The following is a 19873-nucleotide window of genomic DNA, read 5'->3' as shown; positions in this document are numbered from 1 at the left end:
TGGTTGGGGGTGTGTCAGTGTCCATGGCATGGGTAACTTGCACATCTGTAAGGGCATCATTAATGCAGAAAGATATGTACACATTTTGGAGCAACATATGCTGCCATCCAGACTGGGACAACGCCAAACCACATTCTGTGGATTATAAGCACATGATTGCATAAACAGAAAGTGTGGGTACTAGCATGACCTGCCTGTAGTCCTGACCTGTCTCAGATTGAGAATATATATGGCGCATTATGAAGCGCAAAATAACGCAATGAAGGCCCTGTACAGTTGCGCAGCTGAAGAAATGCATAATTGATGAATGGGCAAAATTTTGCTTTGCTAAACTTAACCAACTCCTGTCTTCAGTGCCCAAACGCTTAATAAGTGTTATTAAAAGAAAAGGTGATGTTACGCAGTGGTAAACAGTCGACTGTCCCAACTTTTTTGGAGTATGTTGCAGTCATTAGAGTTTAAATGAGTGTACATTTTCAAAAATAGCCTAAATTAAATTCACAAAATAAAACATCTAATAATGTGTTTTCAATATAGTACAGGGTGGATTGAATTTTCAAGTGACTTTTTGTTTGTTTTTTTGCATTAACATTTGCAATTAAATGTTGTAAATAAAATTAAAAGCCTGTTCACACCGGTCCGTTTTTCGGCATTTTCTTTGTGTTCACACCCAGGCGTTAAACGCGGGCGACGCACTGAATGAAAGTGCATATTCACACCCTGACAGTGAGTTCTGGCTGAGTGTACGCTGGCATGTTTGTCTGCCGCAGCTCTCCGGTAAATTTATTTGATTCGCCATTTTGGATTATATTCTTTGGTCACTGTGAATGTTTGCATCTTATGTCAGAGGATTACTTTCTACATGTTTCATTGATCTTGTTTCACAGATTTTGCTGGACATTGGAGTGAACAAGTGAACGCCAGCATTGACTGTCTGCCACTGCTCTCCCTATTCTTCATCAGCCTATCCGTGTGCCTTTGATCCCCCATTACCTCCAGTTTGATGCGTATTGACCCTTGGGTTAGTCTTCACTTTCTCTCTGGTCTATTACCTGCTACCATTTTCTGTGTTTTAAAGGTCAAATCACAATAACTTTAGCTAGCACATTAGCAGAGCTGAATTAAAGCTCCGGTTTACCGTTGACAGATATAAATGAAGATGAGTTGTCAAAAAGTGTCTATTGCACAGAAAAATATATTTGTAGAGTAGTATATTTCATATCCAGTTAATGTATAAAAAAAGTTTATATTATATATTACCAGTTTGATGTTCAATGTTGCTTTTGTTTGTGGTGAGAGTGAGACTAACAGGAGTTTTTTTTTTTTTTTTTAGAATTTAGTCAGTTAATTCTGTTAATATGAATTAATAACATTCAATAAGTTAAAAAAAATCTTACTTTAATCTTCAGAATTTAGTTAACGTGTTACTGTTAATTAGAGTAATGTGTTTTCTGTTTATGAGACCAGTTACTGTGAAACAACTTGTTGAAATTGAGAGAATAAAGTTTTTATTTACATTTCCTGCAGAATTCTTTTAAATTAATTAATATTTCAGGATGAGCGGCTGGCTTAATCACAGTGTGAAAACCATGCACTAACCACTGACTCTATTTCTTTATACTTGACTCCAAGCTCAAAATAAAACTCTATGAACCGTTCCACTGTGAATGTGTTATGTCTGAACAACTGCCATGCTGCGAGCGAGAAATTAAACCGGAAGTACTGATTGTACGAACTCAACGATGGGGGGGCACAAAGTTTTGCGAGAGAACGCAACGTTTCTCAGGTAGCATAAAGCATAGAAATATAAATTCTCCTCCCATCTCATATTTTTTTCACCACCATATCCCCTTAGGGGCTCCGTAACTTTCACCTAGAACACCGACATCACAAAAGCTGGTCCACACCCCCAATCCAGCAGATGGCAGTAATTCACTAACTGAGTTTACTAATCGCCAATAAAATTAACAGAAGAAGAAGAAGAAGAAGAAGCAGAAGACGCAGTAGCAACGTACAGTTCTCGTTAGCGTCTTATTTTCGACGTCAGGGTAAGTTTTTGAATAAAACCAATGCCAGACTGTAGAGTAGTTATGCATTACTATCACGGAGATTATCTTTTATAGGTTATTGAAAGTGCTGTAAATTTTCGTCCATTTAGTGCATTTTGTTATAAGTGTTGAGTGCCTTATCTAGAATGCCTACCATAAAGTGTTATGGGAGAACATGGTACTACCAAGTGTTATGGTAGATTTTTGTTAAAAAAAAATCTCACTTTATTTTTTCTGCGTTATGTCACATAGCTATCTTATTGCAACTAGCATGAAATGGTTATACTTTCACTTAAAGCTTATTCTCAAGCTTAGTCATTAACAGTTTGTCCACACACTGATATTCTCTATTTACAAACTCTTGCATCTTTTTTACTATAGAAGTGGAATAGCTTTGTAAAGCTTGGATACAACAATTGATTGTAGTAGTGTGGTTGAATATGATGCACTAGCAGTCTAGAGATCTGAGGCAATAAACACAGTGAACAGCAGAGATGTTAGTCTTCCGCGAAGACTAACATCTTCACCGACGTTATGGAGGTGCTGCACAAAAACACACCATGTGCAGTGTAAAAGACGCGCGTTGAATAAAAATCATATTTCCATCTTTGCTTATATTAGGCTTTATTTGTGCCTGCTGGTAATCACTACACATAGAAGTGTGCAATTATCAAGTTGGGTTAATGATTAATGTTTCTTGTCTTGTGCATTATTTCTTTAAAGATGGCTGGTGTCGCTTCTGAAAAAAGAGACCTGGATGTCTCTGGGGGTAAAGAGCGAAAACGTAGCCGCTCACGGTCCCGGGACCGTGATCGAAAGAGTTCTCCAGGGAAAGAACGCAAGCGCCATCGCTCACGGGAACGGAAACGATCACGAAGCCGCTCTAAATCTGCAGACAGGTTTTCAGTCTTATGATTGTTTTAAGCTATTTCACTGTTTGATTGTTTTTAGTGTAACAGTGGTCCCGGAATCAGGAATTTAGTCTGGTTTTAAGCAGTACTTTAAAGAGCAACTCCAGTGAATTTCATGAAAAAGTAACAAAAATCTCATAATGATCAATTATCTCTTAGTTTACTTTTGTTTCTGTTCAGAAATGATCAATGATCTGTTTAGGGGTGTAAGGATCCATCAATATGGATTGATGTACCAATCAAATAACCAATGAGCCGATGTATCGATGCAGTGCGTAAACATCAATGAATGTATAATTTTTAAGATGGACCATAGCCGAAGTGGCTAATTTGGAGAATCGGGAGAATTCCCGGTGGGCCGCTCATAAATTGGGCCAGCAGATGTACCACTCACCCGCTTTTGTCTCCGTACCTCACACACAGGCAAAAAAAAAGCATATGTAACATTATTGCGTGACTGATAACTAAAATAACGAATTACACTACATTTGTATTTAAAGCAGCGCATCAGTTACTTATGCATTAAAAAGTTCTGTTTTCTCACGTGACTTAGCTCAGAGGGCATGAGCTCTCACTCATACTCACTCACTCACACACACAGAGACACAAGCGTGCCTACCCAGGTCTTTACCATGGATATATAAACAAACCATCGTCACATGCCGTGGCACAAGGTAGTTGCCAAAAAAGTATATTCCTTGCTGAAATATTTCATATGTGTTTGAATGCAAACCAACATTTTCTGCCATAATGTTGTACTTTGTGTAGCAGAAAACAGTTTATTCACTGTCATTTGTTATTTATGTTTATACTCTTGTTGAAATATGTCAGTAATAAATATAACCGGATAGTAAGAATTGAACTGTCAGTTAATTTATGCGTCTATTTCCACCACGAAAAAAAATGGGCTAGTCTTGGGCTTTAAACTCCTGGGCTGAAAATGGGTCCCATTCCGGCCCTGAGATGGACCTTTATCTAGGACACTTTAATTCCAGCCATGTCCTAGATGTGACTTCCATCAAAGTTTAAGTTCATCACAGGTCTTTATTGAGCTTTTTTTCCAATATAAAAGGCTACATATTTCAGTGCAAATACATTTTTCATAAATATATTTTGGTTTGCATCTGTGTATTAATAGAAATGTTTGTGTGAAATAGACAAATCATTTAATATCGATCATAGGACTCTTAATTGATCGAAACGAAATCGCATTGTGGCCGTTGTTGAGGTATCAGCACATGTCGGATTGCTAGCTAAAAGAATCGATAGTAGATCGTATCATCATGAAACTTGCGATTTATACCCCTAGTTCTGTTATAAGCATATTTTACTGAAAAGATAGTGCTTGGACTTTGATGGAACTCTGGTGACGGTATACTGAGAATCAGGCCAGGTAGAGCTAGGTATACAGTGCGACCATTTCACTCACATTTGCGATTGAAAAGCACATTGTGCGACTGTGAAAAAATGTTTAGGTGCACTGGTGCGAGTGACTTGTTCGGAGTTGTATAATGCAATTGGATTAAAAACTACAAGTCCAAAATGCATCTACACCATGCTTTGATACCTTTGCACTGCTTTTCATCACCTCAGTCAACAGAACAAGTGTGTAAATACTGCAAAGAAACCATTATAATGATGAGTAACATTGTACATCATCTGTTTCTCTTAACTCTCCGATCTCACAAACCGCCATCTTTTATTAATCACACAAAATGATCTGAACCTGCGACTGACCTGCTCGTGTAGCCACAGCGGTGTTGAGTGCAAGTAAATTAATACTAATGCTAACGCTACAAGGTGGGGTGTAACTCAAACTTCTTTATTAAATAATTCCTCACCAATCATAAATAAAGAGTAGCAACTGTTCAGTCTGCAAACATACTGTACACTGCCGCTCTCCCTTCACCAACTCTGACAGCGCATTCACTTCATTTAAATGCACGGTTTCCAGATATCACTAGAAAAGTCAAGTCCAGTTTCCATGTTTTGATTTAACCCCACAAAAAACAGCAGACATGGCAACACTGTACTGGGGGAACCGATCTAAAACTTGATAAACAAACAAAACAAATATAATGTAAGAACAGAAAATGTGCTTAGTTATAAATAAATAATTTAATATAAGTAGATATTATAATAACTTCATAAAATATAAATAAAATGAGAAATGAAATGTTTAATTACTATGGGTTGCATTTAATGTCAATTTGACATTAAGCTTAGTAGACTATTTCCTTTGAAGGCTATTAGCCTTTTTCCTAATATGGATCATTTTTGTTTTAGTCTACTAATAATTAGGTCTTTTTATTGTTTAAGATATTTAAAAATAAATATATTATGCTTGTTTATTTATCAATTAACCAACAGTGTTAATTGAATTAAAATAACAGCAATGATAAATCGTGACCATGAGCAGAGAGCTTACATTTAACTGTTTATGACAGACCTCCTGATTAAGGCTTAAACAAAAAAGATTGGTGTTTGGATCGGTATCAGTCGTAAAAATCCTGATCGGCGCATCCCTAATGAACACTATTAAACTAAAGCACTTTGCATCTGGCTGATAAATGAACTATTCAGATAGGCCTATTTACACAATATATGCAGAGTGGTTTGATAACTGACTCCAGCCCAGAACCATGACAGTGGAAAATGTCTAATAGTGTAGCTTTAAATATATTTAAGAGGTGCAGACTTCAAAGACTGGACATTGAGGTTCATTGTATTTGTTTACAAGATTAAACAGATTAACATTTTTTTTTTGCATACAGCCTGTAAAATTAACTGAAAATATTAAATTTAGTTTATCAGAAGGTAAATTAATGTTCGCACTATGTTCCTAAATTCTGTCATAATTGACGAGCTCAAGTTTTCTTATGCCTACTTGTGTGTTATATTGTGGCACGTTAATGTTACCATCTCTAAAAAACAAACAAAAAAAAACCCCTTTTGACTGTGCTCCTAAATTTTTGTAATTAGGGGCACAAGTGCTCCTAAAAGAAATTGTTTGTGTAGAGCCCTGGGCCATCCCAGTCCCTTTACTTGAAAACCATTTAAAACCTGTGGGGTGAACTGAAGAGGTGAGTCCACCAGCATGGACCTTGAATTTTGAAGGATCTGGAGAGATTCTGTATGCAGGAATGGTCTTGGATCACTTGCCATGTATACGCCCAACCTCATCAGGCATTAGAGCTTTTATCTTGGCAAAGGGAGGTAGCACAAAGTATTGACTAAAAGGGTGCCAATAACTTTTGCACAACTATATTTAACAAATATCTTTTTTGGATAAACATGTTTTGTTTGCAATTGTTTGATATCCATGAGAGCAGGGTATTTTTGTGAATTTTTTTAAAAGAAAAGATCACATGGTTAAACAATAAAGATAATTTTTCACAGCCTTCTTTGCTCATATTTACCAAGGGTGCTAATATTAATGGGGGGCACTGTATATGCTTGAACAGCAGCTGTAAGAGTGGACTTTAGGGCTTATAGGGTGTGTGATACTAGGGTACAGTCATCTGCAACCTGAAGTTCCAGTACACTGACTAATTGGAGCTTTGTCACTACCTGGACCCTCCTGATTTTAAAGTTCCCATCTAGTCTGTAGGCCATGGTCACCCCGTTTCTTCTTCCACATCCTTGTGCAGCAGTGTTGTGAAATGAAGTAGGAAGATAGGAAGAGGTAGGAAGGACTGGTGTGAAGACACAGCCCTGTCTCACACCTGTGTCTACTGTGAAATGGGCAGACTCCAATCTGCCTAGTGTCACTTTGCCCATAATCCCGTGATGTGCTTGTTGGAGGACCAAATACAATCAGTGTTCCTTTTACTCCTCAGGACAGACTCCATGTTCTGTAGCTGCTTAGCAACAGTGCATCAATAGTTGTTCTGTGCCACTTCTTTTTGAAGCCTTGCGCAGTGCAGTCTTCTCCTGGTAGTTTTTCTAAGGTGTACTGCCACATGAATACACAGACGGAGTTTACCCACAATCACATGATGATCGGTCCAACACCATTGCTTCGCCGTGAGGAGATGGATTTTCTCCTTGCAGTCGGTTACATCACGACTGGCACGTCTCCCAGCTGCAGGAGGCTACTGGAGCTCCGGTCTGTTGAAGGATGCCTTAAGGTGTGCCTACCAGCACCTGATTTTTCCTCAGGTGTGCTTCCCTAACCTTTGTCCTACCCGGGACGGTGGTTGGTCATAGGCAGCCTCGGGGGACCGCTGCAGCTCCGAGATCCCCTACCAAGTTAGCTTGAGGCTGCAAGAAACCCAGTTACACTGTGGCCATGAGGAGGCCTGGTAGGAGTCTTGGTGAAGGAGAGGCTTTGTACTGGCAGGGGCAGACTTGTGCACAGGCTGCTTCTTTGTTTACCACTGACGACTAGCCAGCGGCAGCAAGCTGTAAACCAGAGCTTATCAGGCAGGTGGGAAGCAAGCAGACATGCATCTTCCCTCTGTTACTATGCTCTGTTACTGCACTAGACGCATCACATCACCCTGTGTCAACGTTCACACAGAGCAAATAGAGCGCATAGTGAAAAGACATTGGGCCTCATTCATCAAACTGGATTCCAACAGCTTTATTGGTTAATTGTTCATAGGAGCATTTACACGAAATTTGGTATTCATGAAAATCACAATTTTTGAAAAATGTTCATATTCTACACCATGCTCCTGAAAGTGCGCTGGTTAATCTTTTTATGCATAAATTTACACAAACCAGAATTGTCTTTCAAATCAGTTATGTGGTTTACCTGATTACTGAACCTTTTTAAATGGAACATGCTGTCAATTTGAAATTGCTTATTTTTATTACATTTATCATTTTGCAAGTTCTGTTATGCAGAGCCACTTACAGAAGTGCTTTCTCGTCTCTATCCAAAAGACATCTTCATGCTAGTTCACTAGGTCAGGGATTAAGAATACTTAATCCGGGGGGGCATCTTTACGAGTTGTTAATGGAAAGGAAGTGTTCTACCAGTTTACTAGCTAGCCTTTGCATTTTTTGGATGTTAATGGATGGCCATCCATCCAGTTGATATAATCATATCAGTAATCATTCATGTAGTAAGACATAATTAATTGAGCCCCCAGATATAACTCGTTGGCTTTGTAACAGAGGGTTGTGACTTGACACTTCTGACTCCAATGTTGCTTCAAGGGGATGCAATTGTCATTTAGTGAAAAATTTTGCTATAAGTCCTATTGTTATATTATAAATGAGATTTGTCTATTGTGTTCATTATCATGCTTTGTCCTATGTACAAGGTGTCCCACACCTCACCCACAACTGTTCTTTTAATCAAATAAGTTAAAACTATAAACTATAATTTATTGCTGTAATATACTGCACATGGGAAATTTTGCCGCCTTTGCAAGCTTCAGTGATTACTCTTTTTAGGTCATTGCTGGCTTACAGTGTTGGATGGATCTCTTTCTATCTATTAACATCCCAGGAATACAGAGACTAGCTAGTAAACTTGTAGAACACTTCTTGTTTATTAATAACTGGTAAAGATACCATGTATTTGCATAAATATTATATAATGTAGGAGGCTGCATGGGTGTCACTCGAAAACTATCAACAAAAGAAACAACGCACATGAAGTGTGTCCGTGGATGAAGCCATGGCAGCTATGGCAGTGCTGGGGCTTGAACCCCCAACCTTCCGATCATTAACCCAGAGCCTTACCCGCAAGCCACCGCTGCCCCATTGTATGTCTTGCTTTTCAGTAGGCAAGAACAGGGGATGGACGCTACATGAGTAAAAAAATCTCATAATGCAATGGGACTGGTGCGGACAAGCTCAGAAAAAAAATTGCAAAAGACGGTGTGTCGGCTCTTTTTAAACTGTATTAAACCTTGGTTAAACAGGACTTGTTTAACAGTTCTCTTAATAATTTGTTTTTTGTGTGCTCCATCATGCCTTAGCCAGCCAAGCTAACGGTAACGAGTTTACCTCAGCCTGTTAACACTGTCCACATTAAATTGCGAATTCAGTTTCCTTTCCTGGTGCGCATTTTGTCGTTAGTGCAGTTGCTTTAATCTGGTGTTCACTTTAAGACTTTTGTGTTTATGATGACATTGAAGGTCAAATGACAATGTAAACATGGCGGATGTAGTACGTCTGGGATTGTATTCGTACCATACACACATACTGATTTAGTACGTATTGTTTCAACGGCCATGCAGTAGGTACTGCATCGAATGCAGCATGTACTGTCACAGTACGTGATTTCGGACACAGCCCATGTCTCTAATGAAGAACATGTAACTTTGCTAATGGTGCTTCACGGTGGCAGACAGCCAATCAGAACTATTTTCCGGATAAACGAGTTAGATATCTGAGGTTACGGTCAAGCCATCTGGGCCCACCCACTGCTGACAAAAAGAAAAAGTATTCGTGTGAGCAGAGGTAATACTTGAGAAAAGAAGCAGTTCCTGAATATGTGGGGAATGATTTTCCTTGTGATTATAGTTTTTATCTCACACGGCAGAGTTTTTATGGGTGCGTGAGGGTTTTAAAATGGGCATCCGGATTCTCCCCATTCCACGCATGTAGGTCTATTTTCCGTTCACAATTGTAATTTACCTTGAGCATCAAAAACATGCATGGATTTGTCACCATAATGCAGCCAAATGGTTCCAGTATGTATGTGAGCGTACATGCATGCAGAAAGGGGGAGCCAAGGGGTCAGAGATGTCGTGAGAGATGTTTTGGTGCTCAGAGATGTTACAGTGCATCTGGAAAGTATTCACAGCGCCTCACTTTTTCCACATTTTGTTATGTTACAGCCTTATTCCAGAATGGATTAAATTCATTATTTTCCTCAAAATTCTACAAACAATACCTCTATGACAATGTGAAAGAAGTTTGTTTGAAATCTTTGCAAATTTATTTTTAAAAAAAAAGCACATGTACATAAGTATTCACAGTCTTAGAATTAGAATTACACTTGCTGTTTACAAGAACTTCCCCAGATTACCGTGAATGACATTAATCATATTGTGAGGCAGTCAGCTGTTACACCCAGCAGTAAGAAGTAGAAGGGCTTCAAATTATATATTTCTAGTCACATCTACAACTTTGAGGGTGAGTATTCTCATGCTATAGTATCTATTTATGACAATAGCTGCGTTTACATGGACAACAATAATCCACTCTTAATCAGATTAAGACCATACTCTAATTAAGAAACTACCATGTAAACAGCAATTTTTACTTACCTTAATCTAATTAAGGTTATAATCAAGGTAAGCAATAATCGAATTAAGACAGGTGGAGTACTCCTGTTTTAGTCGCATTGTGGACGTGTATTACAGACATGTAAACACCTTAATCACATTATGAACGTCGTGTGGGAGTTTTCACCGCATTTTGCGACAGGACACGAGCACACACGGCAGTTTTACGTTTTACGGTGAACGAGAGTTCGGACGCGTCTCAAATCGCATACTTTCCTACTATAGGCCTGTAGTGGGGAAAAATACATGCATCTCGGCTACTATATAGACGGCAAGTACGCGATTTGGGACAGACCCACCGCTTCAAGCAGTTGTCTATACGGCTTCAAGCAGTTGTGTATTAGCACGTATAACATGACAAATAATTAACTGCACTTAAAGTGTTCGTAAAAAAAATTAATAAAAACTGTATACGGTACCATAACGAAGACGAACTGTATGTTGATACGTGAAATTCTGGAGGGACGTTGGACGGCGTGGCACGGTGACTTAATGACGCGGGCTGTTTTAATCTAATTATGTTCTAAAACATGTAAAACGGGAACATGACAGGAGTATTCTAAAAGCGACTCATGTAAACACCTTAATCACATTATTATCTTAATCAGAGTAAGGTCAATAATTAGATTAATGCTGTCCATGTAAACGTAGTCATTCATTATTCTCTCTCTCACTCTGTGTGTGTGTGTGTGTGTGTGTGTGTGTGTATAATAAATATATATATATATATATATATATATATATATATATGTGTGTGTATGTATGTATATAATGTGTGATCATAAGATGTATTATAATAGATACTAATGTTAATTTGTGTTGCGTATGAATGATAATTATATAATTAATACTATGCTATTATTATAATATTGGAGATCATAGTTGTCAAGTTTGACTTGTATGTTTATGATGAGAGCTGATTGAATTTTATAGTTCAAACTACTGACCCCTGGATGAAGCTACTTAAATCTAAATTATTGACTACTCAATCCAAAACAGACTACAACCTTAGTGTTTTAGTTTTTCCAAAGATTCACTGTTACTGTGTCACAGTTCCTGCACCATATGTAAATGGTAGCATGATGTCTTTTGAACATTTATGGATGAAATAACGATAAAACAACAATCTAGGACATTTAGTAGTGACCTTTTGTCAAAGTAAATGAGGTTAACAACTATAGAATTCAGACTATGTCTGTACATGCATTCACTGACCATTATGATCAATGTGATCAAAAGCAACAAAAAGTAGTGCTTGTGAAATATAATGCCTTGTTGCAGTGTCTGTAAAGTCTGCTGTATACTCCCCCAATATGGTGGCGATGCTAACTTCCTAACTGTATGGCAACTAAGCCAATTCAGTGTCTAGGTATTTAGATCTAAGTTGTGAAATGTAGAGTAGTAGACACTGCAGGCCACTTCAGCAGTATTTTTTTCAGGTTCACGCAGGCCATTCAGCGAGCTGTATTCACACTGAGGCCTTGAGTTTGAAAAACATGTGGTTTAATGTACTAGATAATTTAACGCATTGAAAATACAGATCGGGTAATAAAAGTACTCACATACTCTACAATGTATTTCAGACACCTAGATAGTGTTAGCTTGTGGGCTAGTTCTATCAGTCTCAGATATGCATGCAGCTGTGCTGAAATTGTTGACCCACAGTTTAATTAATGTACTAAATAATGGGATCATAAAGTCTTTTGACAAGCATGTAGGTGAGGGGAGCTTTAGAACAGAACAGCTAAAGACTTGCTACTATTATGTTTTGGCAAGGGTGCAAATGAAGTTTTGTCGGTTCGTATTTAAACTATGAACATATCAAAATACACACCTCTATATTTGTTCTACTGGCAAATAAATAACAAGGGAGCGTCTTTCTATGCTTGACGTCCTCCATGATTATGGTGCGAAGGGTGTGTGACAACTGGGGAAAAAAAGCAGTTGGAGTTGCTCTTTATTTTTGGAAAAATGTATAGCCTAGTCATTCTTGGTGTTTATTAGAACATTAATTTAAGCTCTTTCTGTTTTGGCTCTCCAGAGATCGCCGACAGAAAGACAAAGAAAGAGACAGAGAGAAGGACAGGGAGAGAAGCCGTAAAGATCGGGACAGCCACAGAGGGGTCAAAGACAAGAATAAGAAATCCAGGTAACCTGTGTGCCAGTTTTTACATGTGGGTACCAAAACCTGTTGGCTTAATAGCAAGATAAATGGGGGGAAAGAACTATTCATCATTATTAGCTTGATGTTCTCCTTTCTCTTCAGGAGCACTTCACCTAAATCCAAAGATACAAAAGTTAAGCGAGAAAAAGATGTGAAGATGGAGGAAGAGGATCAGGAAGAAAAGAAAAAAGAGAAGGTACCCCCCATTATGGAACAGTTTATTTCAAGATGACTTTGGTACCTTTTGTGTTTATTTCTCTTCTCTTTATTTCAATCTGTTTCAGGTTCAGCCATTGTCTCTGGAGGAGTTGCTGGCTAAGAAGAAAGCAGAGGAGGAGGCAGAGTCCAAGGTGAGGAAAAAGAAATTGCTTACAAAATAGTGACAAACAACATAAAATATTAGTAATTTGGCTATTTGTTGTTGTTGTTGTTTTTTTTTTTTTTTTTTAAATCTTTTTTTTTTTAAAGCTAAATATGTCTAATTAAGCAATGTTCTGAATAACAATTTTGATCACTGCATGATCACGTTTTACCAAACACGTATTCAAACCTTATTTTCTGACCTAACGTGACGTTGGGTAGGACATCATTCATTATATGTTCAGTGTATGTTTGATATTCATTGCTCCTAAATAAGTAGATAATTGCTTTTCTGTTTTGTGTAGCCGAAGTTCTTGTCTAAGGCTGAACGAGAGGCAGAGGCTCTGAAACGCAGGGAGCAGCAGACAGAAGAACGACGGCGGCAAATTGATGAGGAAAGGAGAAAAAGGAGGGTTTTTCAGGATATTGGAAGAAAGATGTTAGGTGAGGACTGGAGAGAAATTGGTAAATTGTGTTTGGTTAAAAAAGAAAACTGCTTTTCTGTTTGGGGGTGGGGGGGGGATGAGTGATTAGATCAAATTCCAAGTATTCCATTAAATTAAAATCTTTCGACTTTGCACCTGGAACTAGGAAGTTTTTTAAATATAGACTACTGTGCAGAAGTTTTAGGCGCATGCAAAGAAATGCTGTAGCGCAAAGATGCTGTCAAAATAATAAAATTAAATGTTTCTACATTAAATAAAATACTGCAAAGAGCAGTAAACAGTAGTGAATGAAACAGCCAATATTTGGTGTGACCAAAAAATAAATAATAGTCTCCGGTACAATTTGTGCAGTTTTATAAGGAAATCAGCTGATAAGTTTTATTGAGCATCTTGCTGAACCAGCCACAATTCTTCTGGAGACTTCGCACTTGCTTCTTATTTTTGCAGCAAAACCCAGCAGAGTGCGTTCCCAACACCTCTCATTTGCATATAGTTACCATTGTTTGCCATTAATTACCTAGACCACAAGTGGTAAAGGTGAACAATGCATTATCGCCCATTATTGTTCTCAACACTGGCACCCCTCAGGGGTGTGTACATAGCCCACTTCTTTATATTCTCTATACAAATGACTGTCAGAGTCCAGTCACCACCACTCATTACTTTAAATATGCAGATGATACTGCCATTCTTGCATTGCTTAATAAGGACAATGATTCTTTTTTGGACTATCAACGCTCCATAGCACATTTTAGTACATGGTGTGATGATAAATTTCTCCATCTTAATATCATGAAGACTAAGGAACTGGTTTTTAGCTCTTCCAAAACACTGACCCATCCTTCCAGTATTATCATTAAAGGAGAGATGGTTGAAAGGCTGGAGCATTTCAGATATCTGGCCATTACATTGGATAAACATCTCAACTTCAATCAGAACACTCTAGGTATTTATAAGTGCTGTCAACAGAGACTTAGTTATTTGTAAATTTAAATATCTGTCTGTTCAGCCTAGTCTGCTTCTTCTTCTGTATCGAAGTATTATTGAGCCGGTTCTTATATATGGTGCCGTTTGTTTTTTCCATATGCTAACAGTTACCAGTAAGAACAAACTCTTGAAGATAAGTAATTTAGCGAGGAAAAAATATTGATATTCCCACCCCTAATTAATCAGACTGTGTCATTTCATATATGCTCCGGAAGGCACATAAAATTTTTAATGATCCAGACCACCCACTTTATCAATATTTTAACCCCCTTCTTTTTGGCCGCAGGTATAGACTACCTATGTGTAGAAAGGCCAGTTATGGTAGGAGTTTTGTTCCTATGGCTATATGAGCATTAAACGCATAGGTAATCAGCCATTGTGATGTCATCATATGCTCTGGCATTTGTTGTATTATCCTGATTTTTTTTTTCTTTTTGTTCCCTTCTCCTCTCTATGCCATGATTGTTTAATGGTTTGTATGTATGGTGGTGGTTGTTTTTCTATGCACCCAAGGTGGAAACAAATTTCCTATATTAGGACAAAAATAAATTATCTATCTATCTAGACTGTGGCATCCTGCCACAGTCTAATTTGTCTCATCACAGTTTCATAATGAACCGAAAACATTAAAGATCTCTGTTTTGAGCCATTGCTTCGTTAAAGCATCTCTCACTCCAGACAGACAGACAGACTGGGATTCATTTGAACATCAGGAGCTAGAAACATTAACAGGAACGGTACTGGACTATATCAAGTTCTGTATCGGAAATGTGACTGTGGACAAAAACATTCGGCTTTTCCCAAACCAGAAACCTTGGATGACCAACCAGGTCCGCACACTCCTCAGAGCCCGCGACGCTGCCTTCAAGTCTGGTAATAGAGCTCTGTATAGAGCCGCTCGTGCCAACCTGAAAGGTGGTATTAAGGAAGCTAAGGCGGACCATAAGAGGAGCATAGAGTCCCACCTGTTCAGTAAAAATAAACGAGAGGTGTGGCAGGGCATACAAGACATCACAAACTACAGAGGCCGTGATGCGACAACAGGAGACCTGAGTGCGATGCTGGCAGAAGAGCTAAATTGCTTCTTTGCTCGCTTTGAAACATCACAACAACAGCACTCATCTGCTGCAGCCTTGCCTCCACCCTCATCTGGCTCCCGCACCAGTCCAGCCCTGACTCCATCCCCTCCTGGTTCCTGCACCACTCTACTTACTGTGAACACGATGTTAGACGGATGTTTCTGGCAGTGAACCCCAGGGAAGCTGCTGGCCCAGACGGTGTACCTGGTAAGGTGCTCAGATCCTGTGCCCACCAGCTTGCCCACATCTTTACCAGAATCTTCAATCTCTCCCTGGCCCAAGCAGTCATCCCACCCTGCCTAAAATCAGCCACAATCATTCCAGTGCCAAAGAAGTCTCCCACCACTATCCTAAATGATTATCGTCCTGTGGCCCTCACTCCAGTTATCATGAAGTGCTTTGAGAGATTGGTTCTTCAGCACATCAAGGACTACCTCCCCCCAATCCTTATCAGTTTGCATATCGTACAAACAGATACACAGAGGATGCTATCGCCGTAGCTCTCCACTCCGTGTTGAGACATCTAGAGCAGCAACAGAACTACGTCCGGATGCTTTTTGTGGATTGCAGTTAGGCTTTTAATACAATCATTCCGGATATTCTCATCACCAAATTGGTCACTATTGCCCCCCCCCCCCCCCCCCCCCCCCCACACACACACACACACACACACACACATGTGCCTGTATAAAGGACTTTCTCACTAACCAGTCTCAGACAGTGAGACTCGGACCCCACCTTTCCTCCACTCGCACGTTGAGCACCGGTTCTCCACAGGGCTGTGTGCTGAGCCCCCTCCTGTACTTTCTCTACACGTACGACTGTAGTCCGGTCCACAATGATAATCTTATCGTCAAGTTTGCTGACGACACCACAGTGGTCGGACTCATCTCAAAGGGAGATGAGGTAGCCTACAGAGAGGAGGTCCTGAACTTGGTAGCCTGGTGTTCAGAGAACAATCTGGCTCTAAACACTAAGAAAACCAAGGAGATCATTGTAGATTTCAGGAAGCATAACACTGAGCTAGCCCCCCTTTTCATCAATGGTGAGTGTGGAGATGGTCCACACCTTCCGGTTTCTTGGCATCCTTATCTCTGCTGACATCTCCTGGACAGACAACATCACAACGGTTATTAAGAAGGCTCAAAAGCGGCTACACTTCCTGAGGGTTCTCGGGAAGTACAATCTGGACCCCAATCTGCTGCTGACCTTCTACCGCTCGTCCGTCGAGAGCCTGCTGACATACTGTATCACGGTGTGGTACGGTAGCTGCACCGCGGCAGACAGGGAGAGGCTTCAAAGAGTAATAAGAGCAGTACAGAAGATCATTAGCTGCCCTCTCCCCTCCCTGATGGATATTTACACCTCCCGTTGCCTCAGCAGAGGAAAAACCATCATTAAGGACAGCTCTCACCCTGGCTCTGATCTGTTTAATCTGTTGCCCTCAGGGAGACGTTACAGGTGCATCAGAACAAGGACTAATAGATTTAAGAATAGTTTTTTCCCAAAAGCTATAACCATTCTAAACATGTACTGATTTCACAGTATAGGTATATAGTGTCTCAGAACTGTTCATTTTATAGTCCCCCCCCCCACCCCCACCCCCCACCCCCGGGACTATTTGTTTGTTTGTTTGTTTGTTTATTTTTTACTTATTTCGTGTTATATTTATTTTTTTATTTTATTCTATCTTGTTTATTTTATGTACATGTTGGCACGGAACAAAAAGGAGTGGCTCTTAATTTCATTGTACATGTGTATAGTGACAATAAAAGGCATTCATTCATTCATTACAAGTCAGTCAGACTGTTCCGCTCCCATTCCCCCTGCTGTATGCATGCTCACACACTGGAATCACATGGCGGCAAATCTGTGGCAAAAATCTGGGCGTTACTGTCGCTCGCCTGTTATTTCCACTCGCACGTGAAGTAAATTACAACCATGAGAGGAAAATAGATGTACACTGTTGGAAAGGGGAGAACTTGCATGCTCTTTTTAAACCCTGTATGTTTTAAAAATCTGTATGTACAAGCGAAATCATTCCCCATGTTCAGGGGCTGTTTCTTTTCTCAATTTTTGCTTCTGTTCACGTGAATACTTTTTTCTTTTTGTCAGCAGTGGGTGGGCCAAACTGTCTTTAATGTAATCTCAAACATCATTTTCTAGCTCATTTTTTGGGAAATCTCTTCTGATTGGCTACCTGCCACCGTGCTTAGCGAAGTTACCTGTTCATGAGAGATGTGACTTCAATGTACATTCTTCATTTCAGTATTTTTAAAAATATATTTGTTGATTTAGTTTTTGATTGATACCCTTGCAACATACTACATAATGTATTTATAATATATGTAAATACCAGGTATCTTTACCAGTTGTTAATAGACAGGAAGTGTTCTACCAGCTTACTAGCTAGCCTTTGCGTTCTTGGGATGTTAATAGATCGCAATCCATCCATCCAACACTATAAGCCAGCAATAACCTAAAAAGAGCCATCACTGGAGCTTGTGAAGAAGGCAAAACTTCCCCATGTGCAGTATATTACAGCAATTAATTATAGTTAAAGCACAACTTATTTCATTGTTGTGGGTGAGGTGTAGGACACCTTGTACATAGGATAGAAAGCTTAATAATGAAATATAATTGACAAATCTTATTTACAAGGTAGCAATATGACTTATAACCAAATCTTTCTCTAAAATGAGTATTTCATTCCCTTGAAGCAATGCTGGAGTCAGTGGCTTCAAGTCACAACAGTAAAGTCACAACCCTCTATTACTAAGCCAATGATTTGTCTGAGTGCTCCCAATGAATTATGGAGTCCTACTATATGAATATAATCATCTTACTAGATATTGTTTATAGGTATGATGATATCAGTTGGATGGATTTCTATCTATCAACATCCCAAGAATGCAAACGTTTACTATTAAACTGCTTGAACACTTACTGTCTAACACTTGGTATAGATACCCTACATTACATATATTATATTACTAAATGTAGGATGTTGCAAGGGTATCAATCGAAAGCTATCAACAAAAAAAAAGACTCATGAAGTGTTCATTAAGTGTCAGCACTTGAAGCAGTCAATAACGTGCTTGGTTTTGCCACCATAAGCATGCCCCTGATCCCCCTAGAGCAGGGGTGGACAGTCTTATCCGGAAAGGGCCAGTGTGGGTGCAGGTTTTCATGCCAACCAAGCATTAACAAATCTTGCACAATCTTCAGTTTGCACTTCTTGTTGTGCTCTCTCTTTCCCCATCATTATGTGCAATCCTTCCGATGCTTGTTTTACATTTCCTAAGTAAAATTTCTGTTCAACTCTATTCTTGAAATTCATTTTGGCTATCCTTACTTTTGTTCTAAATTCTTTCTCAGTCTTTAACTCTCACAGTATCTCCCTGAATAAAAGCAAACTTCTTTTCATTAAGACATTCCTTCAACTCTTTGGTTAACCATGAGTTATTATTAGAATAAACCCTTAATGCCTTTACAGGTATTATTGTATCTTCAGAGTAGTGTATGTATGATGTGATAACATCTGTGAGTTTATGAACATCTTTACTTGAATCAAAGAACACCTGCTAGTCTGTTGTCTCAAAGCAAAAGTTAAGTTCTTCCATGCTTTCTTCTGACCACTGCTGTATATTCCATAAAGCAGCTTTCTCCCTTTTAATTTTCTGTCTATATTTTGGCAATAGATGAATAAAATTATAATCTAATTTTCCTAGGGCAGGTCTCGACACTGCTTTATAGGCATCCAAAATATTCCCAAGACATTTGTCCAAGATATGTGTCGAAAGTGTCGGGCATGTGATATATTGCTGAAGAGCTGGAAGATGTGCAGAATTATCAAAGGTATTAAAGTCCCTAAGAATAAACACCAGCTGGTACACCGACATCTCCAAAGCGTCATTGAAACATTTTGTAATTTTATCAGCTTTTTAAAAATTTTTATCCCACATGTGGGATAGCTGATGTTTGGTGTTTTCTTAGTCCTGCCTCCAGAAGCTTTTTTTTAAAAAAAAATAAAAATAATAATAATTATTATTATTATTATTGATCATAAATCTGTCCATCAAACATATTTCTGTATTGATTATTTTTTCTTAGATAAGAATCTTCTCCCCCTGACTAGTTCTTGTGAATAATATGCTATTGTATTTTCAGATCATGCACCGCTATCAATAACTTATGATGGATATCTCCCCTAAAGCTTAAATACTTTTGATACTTTCAAAGTATAAATATAATCTATAAAAATAATTGGTGAAAAAAACATTAACTTTTGATTTAAAAGAAAAAAGTGCACAGACAGCTGGGCACACCAGATGACGTGGGTAAACACTGAAAGACAGAAATGTAAATGATTTTGACTCCCTTCTATGTCCATAAAATATTTAATAATATAATAATAATTATAATAATAATAGGAATTTGCTAAATTTTTTATCAGCTGAGGCATTTGTTTACGGCGTATGGCTGTGCACAGACCAGTCCATCCTTTATTTATATGGCGGCGATTCTTTTGTCTTAATTTAAGGATTAGTATTATTTGTCTTAATTTATGGTTTGTGTTGGTTCACTTCCTTTTCATATTCTTTAATTAATGTCAATAACATAGAACA

General features: G+C 38.7%; 1 protein-coding gene across 1 annotated transcript in view; it reads left to right on the top strand.

Annotated features, from left to right (window-relative positions):
• Nucleotides 1–1941: 1941 nt before the first annotated feature.
• The window catches only part of ddx23 (DEAD (Asp-Glu-Ala-Asp) box polypeptide 23), a 47506-nt gene continuing 29574 nt past the window's right edge, over nt 1942–19873 (top strand). The window contains exons 1-6 of the mRNA XM_017487588.3: nt 1942–2048; nt 2772–2947; nt 12251–12358; nt 12476–12569; nt 12658–12723; nt 13039–13177. Coding sequence (XP_017343077.1) covers nt 2772–2947; nt 12251–12358; nt 12476–12569; nt 12658–12723; nt 13039–13177 — 583 coding nt within the window. The 5' untranslated portion in view covers nt 1942–2048. The remainder of the gene's footprint in view (nt 2049–2771; nt 2948–12250; nt 12359–12475; nt 12570–12657; nt 12724–13038; nt 13178–19873) is intronic.

The sequence above is a fragment of the Ictalurus punctatus genome, chromosome 15, assembly GCF_001660625.3.
Source record: "Ictalurus punctatus breed USDA103 chromosome 15, Coco_2.0, whole genome shotgun sequence".
In the NCBI taxonomy this organism is placed as follows: Eukaryota; Metazoa; Chordata; class Actinopteri; order Siluriformes; family Ictaluridae; genus Ictalurus; species Ictalurus punctatus.
This window is presented reverse-complemented; position numbering and strand designations above follow the sequence as displayed.